General features: G+C 31.0%; 1 protein-coding gene across 1 annotated transcript in view; it reads right to left on the reverse strand.

Annotated features, from left to right (window-relative positions):
• Positions 1-23,198, reverse strand: part of LOC145332702 (long-chain-fatty-acid--CoA ligase ACSBG2-like) — a 46,921-nt gene that overhangs the window by 20,362 nt on the left and 3,361 nt on the right. Inside the window, exons 2-5 of the mRNA XM_080177720.1 lie at positions 20,301-20,332; positions 5,928-6,004; positions 5,533-5,570; positions 679-755 (exon numbers count right to left, since the gene is read on the reverse strand). Of these exons, the coding sequence (XP_080033846.1) occupies positions 679-755; positions 5,533-5,570; positions 5,928-6,004; positions 20,301-20,332 (224 nt within the window). The remainder of the gene's footprint in view (positions 1-678; positions 756-5,532; positions 5,571-5,927; positions 6,005-20,300; positions 20,333-23,198) is intronic.

A 23,198-nucleotide genomic window follows, 5' to 3' on the forward strand; every position in this document is an offset into this window, starting at 1 on the left:
CACTAAAAATAGAAAATATACAAATATAAGTCAATCATAACTTTTTAGCTACTCTTTAACTCATTTTATCCTTCTGTCTATCCGTCCGTGTGTAAAATAAGTTAATTGAAAAGCTAAGGGTTTCACATAATGATTTCCCTGTTTAATTAAAAAGGATGACAACATCCATACAAGAGAAGCTCTGAAACGGTAGAACAAACGGACATTCACACTTGTATTGTGTCAGAACTGAATAATCAGAATAAAAATGAATAAGAGTCGAAGCAAAATTGTAAGTATATTTGTTGAAAACTCCTTGATACAGGATAATGTTTATGAACATACTTACATTTTAAGGACTTGATTATTACAGGAATCACCATGCAAAGTTTGAAATCGATAGGACAATTATAACCTGTTTAAATTAACGAAAAGACATAACTTTCTGTGACACATGGACGTACGGACGGACGGAACCTAATTATAGGAAAGCTTCGCCTTTAAAAATAGCTATCTGCTTAACTATTGTAGTATTTGTTGTATTTGCAAGATACTTAATGGTCCATTATATCCTAAAATTAATCTTTTATTATCTTTCCCTTCCTATTCTTAGCAATCCATTCGTGTATTTAGCTAAAGTCGATGAAGATTTTTGAAGTTTGAACTTAATAGGAAGATTCTATCAAATGCAAACTATACCTTTCAAGCCCATAGTAGATGAATGCCTTGGCTACGTTTCTAACATCATTTCTGTATCCCTTCCACGTCCATATTTTCTATAATACAACAATATTTGTAATCTTCCCAGGGATCTAAAGGGATAAGACAATGTAAATTGATGCACATTGCATCCCCAATGATGATACACATAGTTACCATTTCTGTAAATTACAGTTATTAATTGAAACGTTTGGACACTCAAAAACCATGAACCATCAGATTACATTGAAACAGCTCATGTATTGCCCATCCCAAAGAGTGGTAACTATATGTGCCCACCTATTTTTGTGCGCTTCAAAAATCGCAACCTTCGAAATCTAATTCTTGCCAACAAAAATTTTGCTAAGGTTCGGAAAATTGATTGTGAAAAAGGCACAAAAAGTTATCGTATTGCTGCTGATCTTACCAAACGCCGTTATGCTGTCATGCAAAAATTGATTCAATCTGAGAAATTTGAAAAAGTTTGGCATCTAGATGGCAAAATTGTCAAATTTATTACTAAAAAGAGTGATAAAGTATTCAAAGTGAAAATGTTTGAAATCACACCTAATCAAATAATTGAGAAATATTGTTAAATGTTAAACATTATGATTCTATTATATGTAATACTTTGATTTTTTTTCTAAGTTTTATCCTCTTACATTATATTTTATAATATTTAAATTATAGAGTAGCTTCGCAACTAAAAATTGCTTCATGTAAAATTAATATAATACCCTTGTAAGCTGAGTTTTGTTTACATGTTAATCTACACCCAATTTCCTTATTTTTCATTCATTAAAAACTTCTCCCTATTTTCCCCCAACTTCGTTTCTTCATCATACCCTTTATGTATTTGTCTCACACTATATTTATCTAATGATTTTCGATAGGGTGGGTAGTATTTGTCAGATTTTAAATAATATTGAATATGATTTCTTATCTAGATATAAAGATCCTACATTAAATGGTAATAATTATGAAAATCCGTATTATGAAATTGATTTGGCATGTTCATATTTTAATAACAAACAATTCATTGAAAAATGTAAGCAATTTCAAACATTAAAATTTCTTTCTTGGAACATTCAGAGTCTTAATAGTAAATTTATTCAGCTTAAAGAATATATAGATTATTTAAAAGAAAATAAAGTTACAATAGATGTAATATCTTTGCAAGAAGTCTGGACTATTTATGACCAAGATATATTTAAAATAGATGATTATATCTTTATCTATAAATGTAGAAAGAATAAAGGGGGCGGCGGGATAGCTTATTATATTCATAAAAATCTAAAATTCAAAATATTGAATGAATTGTCAACATTTGAAGAAGGCTTATTTGAGTCACTCACAATTCAACTTGAATATAACAAAGAAAAATTTGTTTTGAGTAATGTCTACCGGCCTAATACTTCTATAATGGGATTTACTGAATCTCAACAAATGGATTTTTTTATTGATAATTTTTCTAACCTACAAAGTAAATTAATGTCTTTTAAATGTGCCTCTTACATTTTCACAGATTCTAATTTTGACATCTTAAAGTATCACTGTCATGAAAAAACAAATGATTTCCTTGAAAATTGCATTGCAAATGGTTTTTTATCTTTGATAACAAGACCAACAAGAATTTCTAGGACATCAGCAACATGTATTGACCAAATTTTTACTAACGCAAAAGATAATAGTTTTCATTCAGGGATTTTATTAAATGATATATCTGATCATTTCCCAATTTTCACAATAACACCTTATTCATATAAAGCAAGTAAAGAATCTTGTTTTTTTACAAGAAATATTAATGAAGAAAAAATTACTGGGTTTATCAATCTATTAAGAAATGTTAATTGGGAAAATGTAACTAACAGTTTAGAACCCCAAAATTGTTTTAATAAATTTTATGAGCTTTTTAATGAATTTTATGAACTTTCTTTTCCTTTACAAAGGATTAGAATTAATAAGAACATACATAAAATTGAAAAATTTATGACTGATGGTTTAATGAGATGTAGAGATAAAAAATTTGAATTGTCCACGTTAAGTATTAATGAACCAACTGCTGATAATATTAGGATGTATAATAGATATAGAAATGTCTATAATCGTGCAATAAAAACAGCTAAAAAATTGTATTATTGCAATGAGCTAAAAAAATGTAAATCTGACTTGAGGAAAACTTGGGATATTATTAGAGATGCAATCCGAAAAACAAAAGATAAAGCAACATGTATCAATGAATTGAAGTTTAATGATGCTATATATTTAGATAATGCAGAAATTTCTGAGAAATTGAATGAACACTTCACTTCTGTAGCAAGCAAGATATCATCTAAAATAAATCCTTCTAACATTGATCCGTGTAGCTTTATACCTAATTATAATTCCAGTTTTAAAATGCATACAATAAACCCAAATATAGTTATAGATATTGTTAAAAAAATGGGAAATAAACAAAGTATGGACATTTTTGGCCTGTCAAATTCTTTTTTGAAGAAAATAATTTCTGTTATTGCCCTTCCTCTCTCTCATGTCATTAACCAAACTATTTTAACTGGAAAAATACCTTCTGAATTTAAAATCGCAAAAGTTATACCTATTTTTAAGTTAAAAGGGAATAATTCTAATGAAAAAGCTGATCCATCAAACTATAGGCCGATAAGTTTATTAGCTATTTTCTCAAAAGTTTTAGAAAAAGTCATTTATCAACAACTGTCATGCTATTTGATTAGAAATAATATCATTTTTGAACATCAGTATGGATTTCAATCAAAAAAGTCTACAATACACCCCGTGATACACCTCTTAAATTATATAGCTGAAGCAAAAAATGATAATAAAACTGTAATTGGAGTCTTCTGTGATCTTGCAAAATGTTTTGATACAATTCCACACTCTATTTTAATTAAAAAGTTGTCAAAAATTGGCATTAATGGCGTTGAACTTGAATGGTTTAAAAATTATTTAAGTAATAGACAGCAATTTGTACATGTAAACAACACTGACTCAACAAAGCTGAACATAGATAGAGGTGTCCCACAGGGCTCTATTTTAGGACCAATTCTATTTTTAATCTACATAAATGATCTTAAAAACTGTACTGATTTATTTACTTTATTATTTGCTGATGACAGTAATTTTTTAATTTCTGGTAAAAGCTTTACAGAGATAAAACTGAAATTAAACAATGAACTTAAAAAGATATCTGATTGGTTTAGGAGTAATCAAATGAGCTTAAATCCTGATAAAACTAAAATCATGATATTTAATAAAAATGAAAATACTATTGATTGGAATGCTCTTAATATTAAGCTAAACTTTAACAATGAAAATGAGTTTGATCATGAGAAAATAAAAATCTTAAATTACGTCAATTCAAGTAGCAATATTCCTGCAATTAAATTCCTAGGTGTATTTATAGATCCTTCTTTAAATTTTAAATATCATGTAGAACATTTACGTAAAAAGATTTCTAGTTCCTTATTTCTTATAAATAGAGCTAAACATATACTGAATTTAGATAGCAAAAAAATGCTTTTTCACTCACTTATAAATAGTCATTTACTTTACTGTTTACCTGCCTGGAGTTGTGGTCTAAAATCTACTATGGACCCATTAATTAAATTGCAAAAAAAGGCAATAAGAATTGTTTTTAGTAAGAAACACATCTCACACACAATGCCTTTATTTAAAAAAATGAATGTCCTTCCTTTACATGAATCAGCTAATTATTTGAAATTATTATTTATGTATGATTTTATAAACAGTAAGCTACCAAGTTCCTTTCAAGGTACATGGCTTCGCCGTAATCAATTACATACCAGAAATCTTAGAAACTCTAATATGTTTGATGTTAAAAAACCGAAGTTTAAATCTATTGAAAGATTTCCTAAGTATCATTTCCAAGAATTATGGAATAACCATTGTAATAATGATTTATTAACCCACAATCAATCAAGAAAAAAATTTATGAAAAATCTAAAAGAATCTTTGTTATCAAGCTTAACTTTAGTGTGTAACAACCCATTATGTCAAGAATGTAGATAAAATTATATTTCTTTTCAATATTGTTTGAAATCTGATAAATCAATCAAAATCTATTTGTTAAAATTTTTTTTAAATTTCTATTATTGCAATAATGGTGTGAGACTTGTATGTCCTAATCAATCCTTCCTATTATCATTCTTTCCTCTCCAATATGATTTTATTTATTGCTTATTATCTTTTTTTCTATTTTTTTTGTCTTATTTATATGGCCTGTATGAAAACAATGTGTGAATACACATTACTGCATACTTCCTAGTTTTTAGGAAACTGCCATTTGGGAAGAAAATTTTTTTATAAATTAATCATATCAATAAAATTTGACTGTATATATAAATGTATATAATATTCATTTAATTCATTTATTATTTTGTTGTTTTTTTTTTCTATGTATGTACACCCAAGAATAATAAATCAAATCAAATCAACCAATCAATTAAAATTTATAAAAGTCCCCAAAGTCCAACGAATAAGAAAACAGTATTAAAAAACTTTGGGGACATTCGACTGTAAATTATTATATTACCAGCAGTTTTACACAAACACTTTCTCTTATTTGTTGGCTTTAAAATTTTTTGTACTTTCATAAAATCTTGATTGATTGGTTCGAGCTAGAAGTGTTTAAACTTTTCAACCAAATATTTTAATTCACACAGTCTTATCTTATAAAATGGATGTAGGTTATTCAATCATATTAAGGCAAACTTAATGGAAGTATTTTATCTGAGAGACGAACGAAAAAGAAAACATATTCAAACATTTTACATTAATTATAGAGTAACTTTGCTAAAAAATAAATTGGATATTTACCTCCTCGTTTGTCTTAGGATCTCTAACTATCAGAGCAGCTGAAAATATTATTTAATTTTTAAAATATTTCATATAGATTTCAATAGCGACTAGGGGTACTTGAGGAAAGGGGTAGAGTCGATTGTAGTTTTAAAAAGAAAAAGTAAAAAAAAGTTGGAGATTTAATTTTTTTAAGGGATTTCTTTGGGAAGGTTTAGGTTATCATCCCCACTTCTTGGGCCTGTAGAAAGCTTCGATGTGATGGTGAACCATATCTGTTGAGGGGATAGGAAAATTACACTTTCACCAATCGCGTTACAGACTGACAAAGTGTATAATAGAGCAACTTTGTTACTTGTAAAAACTAACCAACACGGATGACTTGAAGAGTAGGTGCGCTACTAGAAGAAACTTACGGTTATCCGGTCCCTTTTCAACGGCTCTGTTCATAAGAGAGGGAATGGAAATCGGTTCTTCGGAGGCGAATCCGCTCCTAAAATATAACAAATGTTAAATTAATATTGAGAACCTCTGGTAATATCCTCTTAGAAATATTTTTTCAATTTTGAAAATTTGAGTACACCCCCCCCCCTTGACAGTGATATAAACACTGAACCTATGGTTATATTAAAGTTCCTGGAATTGTTATATTTTAAATTTAAGTATTGAGATAGTTTAAGGCTATTTTCATATCCCACCTTATAAATTCGTGTTAAGAGCCCCTAGATGTTATAGGCGTAGTGTCAAATTTAAAAAGGACCTTGATTAATATTCCAGTATGGCTTCGAACCCGATAAATATCCTCTGACTTAGAACCAGTTTCCAGCCATACCGAAAAATCATGTATAGAAATTTGAATATCAAATGAAAATATGATATGAATATCAAAATAAAAATCTTAAAATTAAAACCACTTTTGTTGTACTGGCCTTTGGCCCCATGGGTCTATCAAAACTGGTTTGAATTTTATGATTTTTCATCTTACTATCCAGGGAAAGCTGTCTATAATACGATGCGATAAATAAATATTCTGCTATTTATTAACAAGTTATTGTAAATTGTTATTGTCATGTCAAAAACAAACATTATAAAAACAAAGATGACAAAATCCGTAAGTAACGAAAATCATATAAAACAAATTCCAAAATACGGAGGGACAATTTGAGACAGAATTTGAACAGAGAATAATAATCCTCTTATCTAAAATAGCGGCCAAGTAAATTTTCTTGAAGTCATGACAGACATATAGATAATTAGAAATATAAAATAGCTGTATTACTGAAAAAGCTAATCTTTTCTATTGCCCACAAAGGAAGTGTGTGTATGTTTGTTTGTCTATTTGCCATTAACATACAAACTTTATATTTATCCAACTATTAACAGAGACGTTCAGAAAAGGAGTGTGTATTCACCCTCCTAAATACCCTAAAAAAAACCTGATACAGCTCCCTAAACAGTCAAGGATGTTTTAGGTTTTAGAAAATTCACTTCACATTCCCCTAACACCTCCCCCTCGATTTTGGTTTAAAGGGGGTGTCTTAATTTTCATTCGCTTCTACCTGGCAAAATCCTGTGTATGCCACTGAATACAATAATCTTTTTCAATAAAAAATTAAGAAAATTGAGATTAATTTAGTGTTCTTACAGGAGTGTATATTTTTTAGGGAGGTAGGGGACATAGGGCTGTTTAATCATTAGTCCCCAAAGTTTTAAATAGCATTTTCTTATTCATTGGTTTAACAACTGTGGGGACTTTAATTAAATTTTATTGGTTGGTTCATTAAGTTAAGTGCCCAAACGTTTCAACCACTGCACTGATAGTAAACTACAGGAGTAATTTTGTGCATTTTGGATGAACATTAATTTATCAGCCATTGTCTTATCCCTTTAAATCCCTGATATTTTCCAAAATATAAAATTTCTCTATGTGTGTATATTGTATTTCAAACATATGTAGCATATTTGTTGTTAATGTGTGAAATTAGATTATAAATGCTTTTTACCATTTATGGACACATTTAGTCAGAAAAAAAGAATGATTATTGCCAAAGATAGATAGGTAGATAGCTTAACTTCTATGTAAAGCCTGAGGATGGAGGGGATACTGGACTGTAAATTGTACTGGACCCAAAGGTTCATAAACACGTGATCTCATTTATCTTTTAAAACTTTGAGAACTTTCATAAAATCTGAATTGTTTTTTTTTCCAAACTTTTTTAATTGATAATTTCAATTTACAGGGGGGTAATTTGGTTATCATCATTTGGTATGTACATTGATTATTGGCTTGACCATAATGCTTGCCTGGGAGTGGTTAACTAGATCTTAATATACAGCCAAAAATCCTTAATACTTAATATTACTCATGGTCTGGTTTTAGGTTATTTTGCAAGCAGGGGTGAATAGATTTACCACACCACATACCCGTTTGTGATATGCTAAATCACCACGACCCCACCCTAAAAAAATGATTTTTTTGTTACAGTAAAAAGTAAATTGGGAATGAGATTATCATAAATTGAAGTTTAATGTAAATGCCAAAATGACATTAAGTAGTTATCTTAAATAGATTAGTCCATCATGTGACCTAACCAAAAATTAACGCTATAACCATCCCACTAAACCCTCCATCCCCAACCCAAAAAAGTACCCCAAGATCATGTGACTCAATGCCCCTCAATGCCAAACAAAAAATGGTCTACAAAGTTGTTTTTCCTGTTTAGTATACTACGTATTGCTTTTTCCCCCACTGGTCGTCGTAGCTTCAAGGAAAAACGTAAAAATATGCAATGCAGCTAAAATTCAAAATTAGCATTACTTTATGACTAAGCCATTTAATATCTCCATTTTTTGTAAGCTTTATACTAATCCCGTGATATTTTTATGAATTCTCTTTTTAAAGTTTATTCATTTGAATACAAAGCCCCTAGACGCTGGGGGTGACCATATAAAGTTTATGTTATTTTAGATAAACACCCCCAAAGAAAATACGCAACTTGCTTGAGGGATAAAACAATATACATATACTGCAATAGATTTATTATTACTTGGATCTTAAACCAGATTATCATGTACTCTAATAAAGTGAAACTCATAGCTGGCTAAAATAACGATACCACCCATTTACAACCTTTATCTCATCCCCTCCCCTATTACTGGATGAACGAAGTGACCAACAAATAATTTCCGTGTTAGCAACCTAAATTGACGACAATAATAAAAATAAGAGAATAAGCGAATATATCCCTAATGGAGATAAAATCAACCTTATTCGACGGTCACTCAAAGCCCAAAAATAATGGACTTAAAAGTGTATTAAACTGTATATAAGACATTTGCGAATATATTGATACCATTAATTTGCCTCTTAGATAGAAAAAAGTATGTTTTTTTTAATATTTTTCTCTTGCTACAAATCAAATTTCAAATTTGAGTCACCAAAAATGCTAAACTAATTTTTGCTCTAGAAGAATCAATTTTTGGAGTTAGAAAGTGCTTAATACCTCATTTTAATTGCCTGGCATTGCTTTATAATATACAGGTAATGACTTGGTTTTTTATGGAACAGCTGACTAAAAAATCGAGGTTTTGTGATAAACCCACTTTTGTTGTTGCTCCATAAATGATATTTTTTTTCCCAATTTTTTTGGCTGTAAAGAAGCTTTATATATTCATATAACATCCACCTAAATTTGACTTTTGATATTTTATTTATAACATCACCAGAGGGAATTGAATTTTTGAAAAAAAATATCAATTTATATTTTACACTGCTATGCATTGTTCTTGTTCTTGTTTCTAAAAAAATTATATTATAAAAAAGAGAATTATTTAACGCTTCTATAGGTATGTTTATCATTTTTCTAGGCTAAATATAACTATAATTACACCATTTTAAAGTTAGACATCTTAACATATTAACACAATTATTGAATCGGTCTGTATTGTTAGGCTGGCAACCCTTAAAACAGCTGCATTTCATTATCCTATTATATATAGTAATTATTATATGTATAAACACACTTAATTTTTTAACTTTTTAATGATGGAATACATATGTTTCTCTATAAAAATAGATCATCAGTTCCAATTAAGATGTGTAAAATAAGAGTTAAAAAAAAATATATATATATGTCAATGCATTTTGAATCCTTTTAAAAGACTAAATAAGAAAGAAGTGCTAGAAAATTGTGCCCCCTGCGGGGTTTTTTACTGCTTATATCCTCTTAGGGTTGGGGGGGAATTAGCATCTTTATATAAAAAGGGGGAGGTGTTTGAAGAGAATCTTTAAAGAGAAAAAAATAGGTCATATTTTATCATTTGCAGTTTTACAAATTAATACATATTATATAAAGCTTTTTTGTCTGTAGCTTAAGATTTCAGTAAAGTATAAGGCTATTTTACTAATTTCCTTACTCCTTTAATTACAGAGCTCCTAGATGCTTGGAGCGCAGCTGCTAGTAAATAAACAAAGTAAAATGATTCCTGAATAATTGATTTACAATTTTAAAAAGCAAAACATTTTTACAATTAGGATGTGTATATCCACGCCATGGTTAGCTCTTTTTGTTAATTCAGGCGTGTTAGAATTAATCTTAAATGTTGGAAGATGATTTTTGTAGCAGTAAGGTACTTAGCAACTTTATAATCATTACTTTATGTAAAGGGATGTCCCGGTGGGGGGGGGGGGGGTTAGGGGGTTAAGGGTTATTAATTAATTTGGGGCGACCCCATAATTTTTAATCTTCCCCTTCCCCCCCCCCAAAAAAAAAAAATATAAAAAGCTTTGACGTCCTTGCCTCTATTATATAAAGATTACCCCACAAAATGAACATGGGGATGCCCAAATTTAGATATTTCAATTCCCCCCCCCTTCCCCCCAAATCAAAAAGCTTGGACGTCCTTGATTAAGTAAGCTCATTTAAAACATACTGAAATCAATTTGTGTACAACAATTATCCTATTTAGTTTTTTAGTAGTGAAGCTACTCTATAATTCAAAATATTTGTCCGTCCATTGTCTGTCCATTCATCTGTATGTCTGTTCATTGGTATGTCTGTCTGTCTGAGACAGAAAGGGGAAAACGATATTTTCTCGGCTTCTATAAAAGATAGAAGGCTGAAATTTTCATGGATTGAATATTCTCTCTCTCTATCAATACTCCATATTTTCATCAAGTTTCAATAGGATTTGCCAAAAAACTGGGGTGGGCTATATCGATTCCTACATTTCAAGTTTTCATGATTTTCTCTACTCCTATTCAAGTTAGATGGTTGAAATTCAGGGATTGAATACTTTGATATTTTGCATAATTTTATCAAGTTTTATTGAGATTTACTTATTGGGGTTCTACCTCAAACATAGGAGTCCCAAATGTCGGAGTGGACAAATGCAGGAGTCCCAAACATCGGAGTGGACAAACGTAAGAATGGGACAAACGTCAGAGTGGACAAACATCAAGGTGGACAAACGTTGGAGTGGAAAACATTGGAGTGGACATTGCTTAAATAAAACCTAGGAGTGTCTACTATTTTAATAATATTACAATTTTGAAATTTTTTATACCCTTGTCTACAAAATAATGACTATGGCTGCAGCGCTCAGCCCCCTAGCCTATATCCTAACCTAACCTAACTAAGAAAAGTAACAGGACGAAGGTAGGGGGGGCTGTGTTTGTATAAAAAAAATTCAAAATTGAAAAAAAAGTTTGGGACTCCTGTGTTTGTCCACTCCGATGTTTGTCCCAAAAATCCTGCGTTTGTCCACTCCAACGTTTGTCCCACTCCTGCGTTTGTTCCACTCTGACGTTTGGGACTCAAGCATTTGTCCCTCCAATGTTTTCCACTCCTACATTTGGCATGGAACCGATTATTGGTTGGGGTGCTAGTTTGATTCCTAGATTTGTAAGTTTTAAGGATTTTCTTTACTCCTATTAAAAAAAATTTAAAAGGCTGGTTTTATACCCCCCATAATATATTACGGGGGGTGATTACCCCCATCCCTAAAAAAAATTTCCCTTTTACAAGCACCTCCCCCTGGATACTCCTGCACTCCCCCTTGTAGTGACTAGGCCAACTTTATGGTCTCTGGTTTCAGGAAGCCCATTCAATTATGAGAAGTTCACATTATAAGAGCACTCTTATAGCATCCTCTCTATTAGCATTACATGTGTAATGCATTATAGACAGACAGATAGATATTGTGAGGGATCCTACACTTTATAACACCTTGTTTTGCATGGTAAAAATTGTTCCAATAGTTCTTGATATTGATATTTTATTTAAAAATTACAATAACTTGAATATAATGATGTTTAAAAAATGCTGAAATTATAGTTATATTTAGACTAGAAAAATGATTAACATACCTATAGAAGCATTAAATAATTCTCTTTTTAATTATAAAAATATTTTTTAGAAACAAGAACGAGAACAATGCATAGCAGTGTAAAATATGAATTGATATTTTTTTCAAAATTCCAAAACTATCCAGGGTCCTATAAGAAGCATCCATAAAACACAGAACTCAATAGGTACTGTAATGGTCGAAATCTTAAGCTGAAGACAAAAAAGATTACTACTTTATATAATAGTATAATGAAATGCAGCTGTTTTAAGAGTTGCCAGCTTAATAATACTGACCGATTCAATAATTGTGTTTATATGTTATGATGTCTAACTTTAAAATGGTGTAATTATAGTTATATTTAGCCTAGAAAAATGATAAACATACCTATAGAAGCGTTAAATAATTCTCTTTTTTATAATATAATTTTTTTTAGAAACAAGAACAAGAACAATGCATAGCAGTGTAAAATATAAATTGATATTTTTTTTCAAAAATTCAATTCCCTCTGGTGATGTTATAAATAAAATATCAAAAGTCAAATTTAGGTGGATGTTATATGAATATATAAAGCTTCTTTACAGCCAAAAAAATTGGGAAAAAAAATATCATTTATGGAGCAACAACAAAAGTGGGTTTATCACAAAACCTCGATTTTTTAGTCAGCTGTTCCATAAAAAACCAAGTCATTACCTGTATATTATAAAGCAATGCCAGGCAATTAAAATGAGGTATTAAGCACTTTCTAACTCCAAAAATTGATTCTTCTAGAGCAAAAATTAGTTTAGCATTTTTGGTGACTCAAATTTGAAATTTGATTTGTAGCAAGAGAAAAATATTAAAAAAACATACTTTTTTCTATCTAAGAGGCAAATTAATGGTATCAATATATTCGCAAATGTCTTATATACAGTTTAATACACTTTTAAGTCCATTATTTTTGGGCTTTGAGTGAACGTCGAATAAGGTTGATTTTATCTCAATGATAAGAAACAAATGTCCCCTTACCTTTCAATTACCTCGTACGGGCGGGATTGCAGTCACGGACCTTATCGACTCGATGTACTGTCCAAGTCCTGGTCCAGCAATCCAGGAGAACTAAGGATGACTGTTACGCACCCTTCTCTGTCCAAACACCCAAGGATATTAGGTTAGGTAACATCCAACAGACAACCAACTCTCTGTGATGCACAACCTTTGTCTGAGAAGTCCCAACTGTGCATGGTAACGAGTTGCGCCTGTTTTGGGCCAAGGCATTCCCCCCAATCTAACTATTTATGTCGCGCATCTGACATAGCAGCAGTAGGAACCATTTTTAACGTCTTTAGTTATGACGCGGTGTCGGACCAAGATTCGAACCTATCACCTCCCGACGACAAGCGGATGAAAAAAAAATGAGACCAACCAATCAAGATTCAATGATAGTTTCTAATGATTTTACGCTTAAGAATGAGAGAACGTGATTATAAAACTTTGGGTGCTAGTATAGTTTACAGTCTATTGTCCCGTCACATCAACAAGGATGACAACATCCATAAAAGCGAAGCACTGAAACGGTAGGACAAACGGAAATTAACACTTGTATAGTGTCTAAACTGAATAATCAGAATATAAAAGTATCGAAAGAGTCGAATCAAAAGTGTAAGTAAATTTGTTGAAAAACTGCTTAATACAGGATAATGTTTTGGACATACTTACATTTTTAGGACTTGATTATAGAGTTGCTTTGCTTATACTATTGTTCTTTGTTGTCTCAGGAATCAATATACCAAAAATCAGATCAAACGGATAATTAGATCACATTTGTTGTTAAAAGAGTAGAAAAATAAACATGTTTAAAATGGACATACGGACATTCTGGTAATGATTATAGAGTTGCTACGCTTTCTAAATCGTACCTAACTACTACAGGAATCATCATGCAAGGGTTGAAATCGATAGGACAATTCTAACATGCCTAAATTAACGAATAAAAGCTATCTATCTCGGACGGACGTACGGACGGACGGACGTACGGACCGACCCTAATTATAGAAAAGCTTCGCTTTTAACAATTGCTTTAGCAAAGCTTGTAGTTTAATTTACCTTCATTCTATTTAACCCATTCTATATAAGACATGGATAAATCAATGATTCTGTTTATATTTGAGCTTTCTAATTATAAACTATCTACAATTTTCATTAGACATCCATCAATCAAAAGTAAACAAATTTCTAAAATATATTGTATATGTTTGTTAGTTTTTTTAGGCAATATGTCAAGAGTTGAGCAGCTTGTAACAAAGTGGGGTTTATTAAAATAATGGTGTGCATAGGGTTTGCCAGTGGGGAGGGGTGTGCTAAGCATCCTTGAAATTTTGAAAAAAAATCCTAGGGGGTGTTGGGGTGTGTGAGCTTTAGGGGGATTACAACAAGAGGGGTGTAATTTTAATGTAAGATGGGGGGGGGGGGGGGGTGTCTGCTGTCCATAATCAACATAATAAAATAATCCATCCCCTTTATATCACCAAGGGGGGTATATACAATACACCCTTCTTCTGTACACCTCAGTAAAATAATAATTTGAAAGCGTAGCTTCTCAATAAGTGTTCTCAAAGTCCGCCTGTACATGAAAGTTATGCTATTAACAATAATCAAATAATAGTAAACAATACTTTTTCGACCCAGACCGAGATTGACTTTTTATCTCTCTAGAATGACTTAGTGATAAATTAGGGACAAACAGACTAATTCTACTTATAGAGTAGCTGTGCTACCATTTAAAATATTTTCTATTTAGTCTCAAAAACATTTAAAAGATATTTGTTAGTTTTTCTACTGTGTTTAAAAATGTGACTTCAATCAAGAGTTAGGAAAATGAAAATATTTTGTCTATATTCTCGACTTGAAATTTCTTTTTTTCTTATACACACAGAGATAGAAAAATGAACGTTAATTTTATACCTTATCTTTAAATTTTGTGTATGTAACATTCTGCCTAAGGTAGCCTCTATTCATCTATACAATTGTGTAGCACAACGAAAACAAAACTAGCCAATTTAGATAAAAAAGAAAACTGCAAAAAAAAAAATTTGTCATTAATGTTCGGAATAGTTTCAAAAATTAATAGTTTCCATGACTAAATTTTAAAAAATGTATAGAATGTATCTTCTATAAATCATTAATGTCAAAATAAATTCAAAATAAAGGTAAGGTATGGTATGCCCTTGGATCATCTTTTCAAGAGTGGAAATATTTATCCATCTACCCTACTGTTGAATTCCTATGTAGCAGTCTCACGTATAAATCATTGATAAACAAGTTTGGCCCCATACATACCCTGTTATGGGCCTTCAAACCAGCAAAAATAGCTTAAAACTAACTAAATATTGTAGTAATAATAGCGTCATTTCGAAAATAAGTCATTGATAACCACCGATCATTAAAAGTGCATATTGAAACAATACATCCAAATTTGATAGGACTGTTCATGAGATATTACTAAACACAAACACATAATCCCAACAATAAATGAATACAAAGTTAATTTATCTCCCATTTATCTATCACTGTTTTGTTCACCAAAAAAATTATAATTTTGTTTTTCTACTGGTACATGTTAAAGGGAGTGGCACGTAAGAGAAAGCATCTTTGAAGCTTTTTGTAGCGAAGCTACTCTACAATGTGTTGCTAGTCTTGATAGTATGGCTGCAGTTTAACGTAAAGGCCTATTCATAGAAGTAAAAGTCTAAAAATAAGAATTTATATTAGCCAGGGAGTAAGGGGAAAGTTAGACTGTAATTTTGCTAGTACACAAAGGAACTTTGGTTACTTTTATAAATTTTGAAATCTGTTGGTTCTTAACTTTTCAACCAGTAAATTTTATCTAATATATTATAGTCATTGTGTATGTATATCAAATCTTCGTACATTTTCTATTCTCTTCTTAAAATCTCTAGCTAATATCCCAACCTAATGTTTGGGAATGAAAATATATCTATAATACAAGTAGCTTAATGTCTGTCCGTCCGTCCGTCTGTGTGTCCCTTAAGATCTCAGTAAACACTCAACCGATTGGATTCTAAATTATTTCCTTGCGGCGTAAGACACCACAACCCCCCCCCCCCCAAAAAAAAAAAAAAAAATCCCTCAATATTTTTTATGCAGTTAATTAAAAATGTGGTGGTTGCAGCACCAGAGATACTTAATTTTTTAAAATTACCTCTTGGGGCAAAGCTCCTAGAGGCTAGGGGCGAAGCCACTAGTATTTATATAATAATGCACGAAAAAAATGAATCTTAGAAACTTATTATTGCAATGAAGTGAGGTGCACTGAGGCAAGCTTATTATTTAATCTATTCAGAATAAAAAGGAAATTAGCAATAACTCTCAAATCTCCATTGTGACACCTATAAAACCACTTTAACACTACAATTACTTTAAATATTTGAAAAATTAAAGCTTAAATGACAATAACAAAATGAGTTAAAACACTTAAGTTAAAGAGATCTTCAAATCCAGGGATAAGGGATGGGAAACCTGACCGAAAATTAGGTCTCAGCCTCCTTTTTAAAGTGATGGGGCAACTTTTCTTTTTTGCCTATAAAATCAACTTATTTTCGCCAGTTCATTATTGGCTGTAGGCTAATATCCAATAGCCTGAAACTTGCTTTTAGCATTAACCAATTAATTAATAACCAACGCTTCCCCCAGTTCCTAATTGGCTAAATTAATTCAAGCAAACATAAATTTCTGCTATTAGAATGAAAACAATGGAAATTTTCTGCTATCAGAATGACTACAATATATATGATGTTCAATCACATCAACTTATTATTAAATCTACACATTAATAAATGTCCATATAGCAAAACATAAACAGAGAGATCGTTTTTTGAAGACTGCGTAGGATTCAACATTTTATACTTCAGAAAAATGTGAAAAACTCATGTCTTTAGACAATTTAAAAGTTATATTTCATGTGGAATTGATAACCCACCTAAATGATTACAAATACAAAACTAGTTCAATATGTAAATAAAAAGTGTACTGTGTTTTGTTAAAAAAAATTTTCATTAATTTTGGTAAAAATTATTGCACACTTAATTAAACTTTTCTGTTAATTTTTAACGTAAAATTATTTTTTTTAAATTCTTAATTTATATGTATGCTATGGAACAACTAGTTGATAGAATGTTACCCATGTACTTATTCAATTCTACTTAATTTATTTATTAAAGCTGGGGGGCTAAAGCGATGTTTATTTCTATATACAAATTTTGGTGTGAAGTAGATCCCCCCTTAAAATGTTTGAAAATAAATCAGATTTAACCATCTCAAAAAAAAACTTTTTTTTAAATGGGGGGGGGGTGGCGAAGTAATGACCATCTTAACGGGATTCTACTTAAACCCACTAACATATTGGTTCTTTGAAAAGTTTTTATTATATTTTATGCTAGGTGGAATCAACTACCTGAATTCTATTCTATACTTTTTTTCTTTGCATTCATATAATAGCTATTTCATCATTGTTCATAGTTTTTAAATCTAACTACTGCGTCATCCCGAAACTAGTTTTTTAGGCCTAGTTGGAAAATAGGCCTGGAATAATTTTTTCTTACGTTTCCCATCCCTTATCCCTGTTCAAATCAAGCTAATAGGATAATTACATCATGTAAAAATAAGCGTCAAAATAGATGTTTATAGATGGACAAACGCACTTTCTTGTAATTATTAAAGAGTAGCTGTGCTTTTAAAATTATTTCTCGTATTCATTCAAATCCGGTGGATAGGAACCAGCTCTCATCCATACGAAAAAACTATGTCTAGCACCGAATTATATCCAGCTTTCTACGAATATAAAAATGTACAATCAAAAGACTTTTTAGCCGGTGCCTTCGGCACCTCGGGGCTAAAAAAAACTAGTTTTAATCTTATAATTGTACATCCTATATCCGCGGAAAGCCATTTATAATACGATGCGAGAAATAACTATTATTCAATACTTATGCTCAGTTTAAAAGCGCTTGAAAAAATATTTTAATTACAATGAAGGGGTTACTGCGGTCAAAAAAACGATTATGGGGATACTACCAAGAAAATTTCTAATTTAAACTAAGCAGACTAGAAATAAAAATTTATACATAAAATATTTTAATTCAAACGTTTCATTCGATGAAATAAAACTTAAAACCGTACCAAAAGCTACATTACATCCTAATATAAAAGTAACAAAATGTTTATTTTTTCTTAAAATTCATTTGAAACAAAATAATTTTTCTGTAAATTACCTAGCCTAAAAGTTATTGGAGTGACGCACCCTAAAAAATATTTACATTTTTAAAACGTAAAAACTCTCCAAGAAGTTTTGGTGCGTCTGTCTATCTGACCAAACACATAACATTCAGTAAAAAAAATTGTAGTAAAAATAAAAACTTTTCATTTTGCCTAGTAAATCTTAATTTAGTTTTGTGATTTAGATTTGCGTTTTTTCATAAGCATAGATTTTTGGAAGATATTTAAAGCCATAAAAAGGTTTAATTGGGGAAGAATTTTACTATTATATACCAAACAATGAAAAATAAAAGAATTAAAGAAATCATTTTTTAACAAGGAGGAAAGCTATTAAAAGCAAAGATAAAAAGGTAATTTTCGTAAAATTGTTGAAATAGAGGAATAAAATATGCAAAGGTAGGACGGTTTTAACTATTAACAATTAAATACTATCTAAATGTAGAAAAGGCTCGAAAGTATCCTCATAATAAAGTAACAGGATCTGTCTTTTTGTACCGAAGGATCTCGCTAACCGCTTAACCGATATGGTTCTTATTTACAACGTATCTTATCATAGGTCCTGGGAAGATGTTGATCTTAACATAGACAAATTATTTATCTAGTAGATATTTTAAAAGAGTCATTTAGGGGCGTAGCCACCATTTTTGAAAAAATAGAAGCATAACAGTTTACAGGAAACTCTTTGATTGCCTAAACTCTATCTGACAGACCTATGGTGCGAACCCGCATTTTCATTGACGAAATGTTAAATAGATAATTATAAAAATTCACAAAAATTTTCCGAATTATTTCTTCAAGAAAGCATTTGCCCAAGGCGTGCTTATGTTGTTTAGAATTTAAGCTTTAATTGGTTCCTTAACTATTATAATTCATAGTAGAACAGTTGAATGTGTTATTTAACCAGCCTACTTATATGGTGTCATAAATTTGTAGAATAAGATCTAGGAAACGGCTTGGTTGTTGTGTTGCAGACTTATAAATTGCGCAACTTTATTTTTTTAGTTGGGATATGGTTAGATGTTATGAAATTTTAATCATTTAATCTTAGATATTAAACTAGCGGGTTAGCCCCTAAAGGCCTCTAGGGGCACTTAGGAGGGGGGAGTTTAATCCCAAACCCCATTTTTTCATTTTAGATTAAAATAAGTTTTTTTTAATTTTTTATAGGAGAGTCATTTTTTTCTAGGGAAGATTTCTCTTTGGGGGGTGGTGGTACCCTCCCACAAATTGGTTATAAACCTACCCGGGACCTATGAGAAGCTAACCTGTAAAGATTTATTATCATTCGTTATTTATTACTACCGGTTACGCCCCTAGAAGCCTCTATGGGCCTTTGGGTATTTTATCAGTATTTCTCTTGGAAGGGTGGAAATTCTATACCCAATTTATAGACCTTCCCTGGACAAAAAAGAAGCTTTATTGTAATAGAGAACCATATCGGTTAAGCAGTTATCGAGATTCTAATCTACAGACAGAAAGACACACCTTTACTTTTATATCAGGATGATATACTGGGGTAATTGTTTTTTACATCTTGGTTTTGGGTAACTAACAAGTAAAAATGGGTGCAAGGAAGAAATTCGTAACCCAATCACAAATTTTTGCTCTTAATTGGGGGAAAGATTAAATTATACCTAGATCATTTTACTTCATTTTGAACAATATTATTTTAAGATTAATTGTACTTTTTTTAAGTACTATTTTTACGATGGAATGCGGTTTTGGAATTTCTTAGCAAGTTATCACAATTTACTATTAAAACATTTAGAACCCCCCCCCCCCCCCATTTAAAAAAATTTGACTGTTAGTTTATAAACCATAAACGTCATGTCATAAGAAGTGGCGTACACTGTTTTACCAGGGGGTTGTGAAACCATTATGGGGTGAAAAAGGGATAGGCAGATCTTTCCAATTTCTGCCAATATGAAATTAAACTACCTATAGGAAGCAGGGATAAGATAATGCACGAAAAATTAAAAAAAAATCTTCAATATATAAAAAAAAATTACTTCTTATGTAAATTCCATTTATTGACTGAAAAGTTTGGTCACTCCTAGCCATCGAAAGTTAGCAAAAATACCCTAAGTACTAGCCAATGTAGTTAAAAACTTTGGGTACCAGTGGAATTTACAGTCCAATGTCCGATCCCTCCCTCATAGGAAATCTCTTACCTTTCAACACGTAATTTGACAGCTCCATCCACCTAAAATAAAAAGAAAACATAAATAATATATCTGAAGAAACTACTGAAACTGCTTTGTGAGATATGTAACATCAATATTAAGGAGTTTAAAAGCCCATTATATCCAAATTATGGTTATAACAATAACAGTTCTATTAGCATGTATTCTAGATACCTTTGTCGGTCCGTCCGTCACGCTATGGAGGAAATGTAATTTTCTAAGTTCATTAAAGACTGTGGATTTTTAAAATGATACCCTTTACGAAAAAGCATTTATTGTACACTGTACTATTTTTTTTCTTGTCTTCCATATTTTTTTATGACCACTGGAAATCTACTATTTAATTCACGTTGGTCGTTTGTGCTTTCCATGACATTTTTGTGTTTTGATTCTTATGGATATTGTCATCATTGTTTTTGTATTTCAAAACTTGATGCTAAGGGCGAAGCAACTACACACTTTTCCTCAACAGTTTAGCGGATTTATGACCAACACGCAACAAGCGGTCAATGGATCCTATAAATAGACATATTTGCAAAATCAAAACTGGTTTTAGCTAAATTGTATCTGCTCCTTCTTCCAGATTATAGAATTTTTAAGAATTTGACTAAAAATGTGTTATGATTTGACTTTAAAATAGCCTTTGATGTAAAATGTATATTACCTCTAACACATGAAAGCAGTAGTTGTTTTAAAAACTTTTTTTGTAGATTAATTATAACTCATGAAATTGTCGACGGCAGTACCTTCTGGTTTTAATTAATGCTTTTTTTCTTCAAAATACCTTGAAATCTTAAACTTAGAAAGTAAAAACAGTAATGAAAAATCAACATATCATTTAACTAAACAATTATGACAACATCCATAAAAGCGAAGCACTGAAACTGTAGGACAAACGGACATTAACACTTATATAGTATCAGAACTGAATAATCAGAATATAAATGTATAAGAGTCGAAGCAAAATTGTAAGTAAATTTGTTGAAAACTGCTTTACTTTCTAAATCGTACCTAATTACTAAAGGAATCACCATGCAAAGTTTGAAATCGATATGACATCTCTAACATGCCTAAATTAACGAAAAAAGCTATCCGTTTGTGAAGGACGTACGGACGGACCGACCCTAATTATAGAAAAGCTTCGCTTTTAAAAATACTGACAGAATTGATTTACAACATATTTACTGTTATTAAAAGCGAAGCTTTTCTATAATTTCTTTTCCGTCCGTACGTCCGTCTGTCCGTCAGTAAAAGTTAGATTTGAAGGTGGAAATGTTAGCATTTTTAGTGGAACAGTTAGCTTTTTCCGTTAATTTAGAATTTTCCTATCGATTTCAAACTTTGCAAGGTTATTCCTGTAGTATTTAGGTACAACTTAGAGAAAGTGTAGCTACTCTAAAATCGTTACCAGAATTTCCGAACGCCTAATTTAAACTGTTGATTTAAAAAAAAATTAAAACAACATATTTTTATGTGATAAAATTATCCGATTGAACTGAATTTTGGGAAACTTATTCATAGGACAACAAAGTACAATGTTATAGGCGATGCATCTCTTTATCAAGTCCTAAAAATGTAATTATGTCCTTAAACATTAACTTGTATTTAAACCGTTTATAAAAAAATTTACTCATAATTTTGTTTAGACTTTAATAAATTTATATTCTGATTATTCAGTTCTGAAACTTTACAATTAATAATATTCGTTTGTCATACGGTTTCATAGCTTGGTTTTATGGATGTTTTCATCCTTGTTTATATAAAAACAATAAGCAATTAAACACTCGAATTTTGTATGAAAGACACAATAGTATAAGTTATCAAACACATAAACAATAGATTGTTGAAGAAATTAGGCATTTAATTGATTATATCAAAGGAAAGTTATTAATAAGTATAGTCTAATTAGTTAAAAACTGAATAGTTCTTATCTATAATACAAAGTAGCTTGATGTCTGTCCGTCTGTCCGTCTGACCGTCTGTCCGTCTGTCTGTCCGTCTGTCTGTCTGTCCCTTAAGATCTCGGTAACCACTGAACCGATTGGATTCTACTCTTCAGGGAATATACCTACTGGTCCTGTGGTGGTTTTAGGCTATTTTCTTGGGGGGTGGGACACCCCCAACCCCTCCAAAAATAAAAAAAATCCAACCCCCCAAAATTTTTTTTTTACATTTTTCGTAAAATCTCAGTAACTGCTGATCAAATTGGGCTCTACCCTTCTGGGAATATACCTACTGGTCCTTTGGTGGTTTTAAGCTATTTTCTTGGGGGGTGGGACACCCCAACCCCCCCAAAAATAAGAAAAATCCTCACCTCCAAAATTTTTAATTTTTTAAAATTTTTGTATACAAAAACCAGTAATTGGGGTGGGGGAACCCCACTGCAACATGGGGCGAAGCCCCCATGAATCCACCCCCCCCCCCCAACAAAAAAAAATAAAAATATTTTTTTTTCAATTTTAATTTTTGTGTATGCAAACAACCTAGGTTTAATTTTTACGAATTGAAATTTTTGTGTATACGGCAAACAACCTGGGTTTAATTTGTACAAATTAAAATTTTTGTGCATAAAGCGCACAACCTGGGTTTAATTTTACCACAGAGTAATTAAACAAAGAATATTTTTTTGAATATTTCTATTAAGGAGGGTTGACTTCCCATAACTATATAGGGCGAAGCCCCTAGAGGCTAGGGGCGAAGCCGCTAGTACATTAAATAGTATTACTATTAAGTAAATTTGTTGCAAAATACAACATACTGTTTAAGGACATTCCTACATTTTTAGGACTTTATTATAGATGTGCCTCGTTTATAACGTTGTACCTTGTTGTAGTATTTATTACACAAAGGTTTAAAACTTATTGTAGAATTGCTATGCTTTCTAAA

Source organism: Acartia tonsa, chromosome 11, assembly GCF_053477335.1.
Source record: "Acartia tonsa isolate MP-2025a chromosome 11, ASM5347733v1, whole genome shotgun sequence".
Taxonomy (NCBI): domain Eukaryota; kingdom Metazoa; phylum Arthropoda; class Copepoda; order Calanoida; family Acartiidae; genus Acartia; species Acartia tonsa.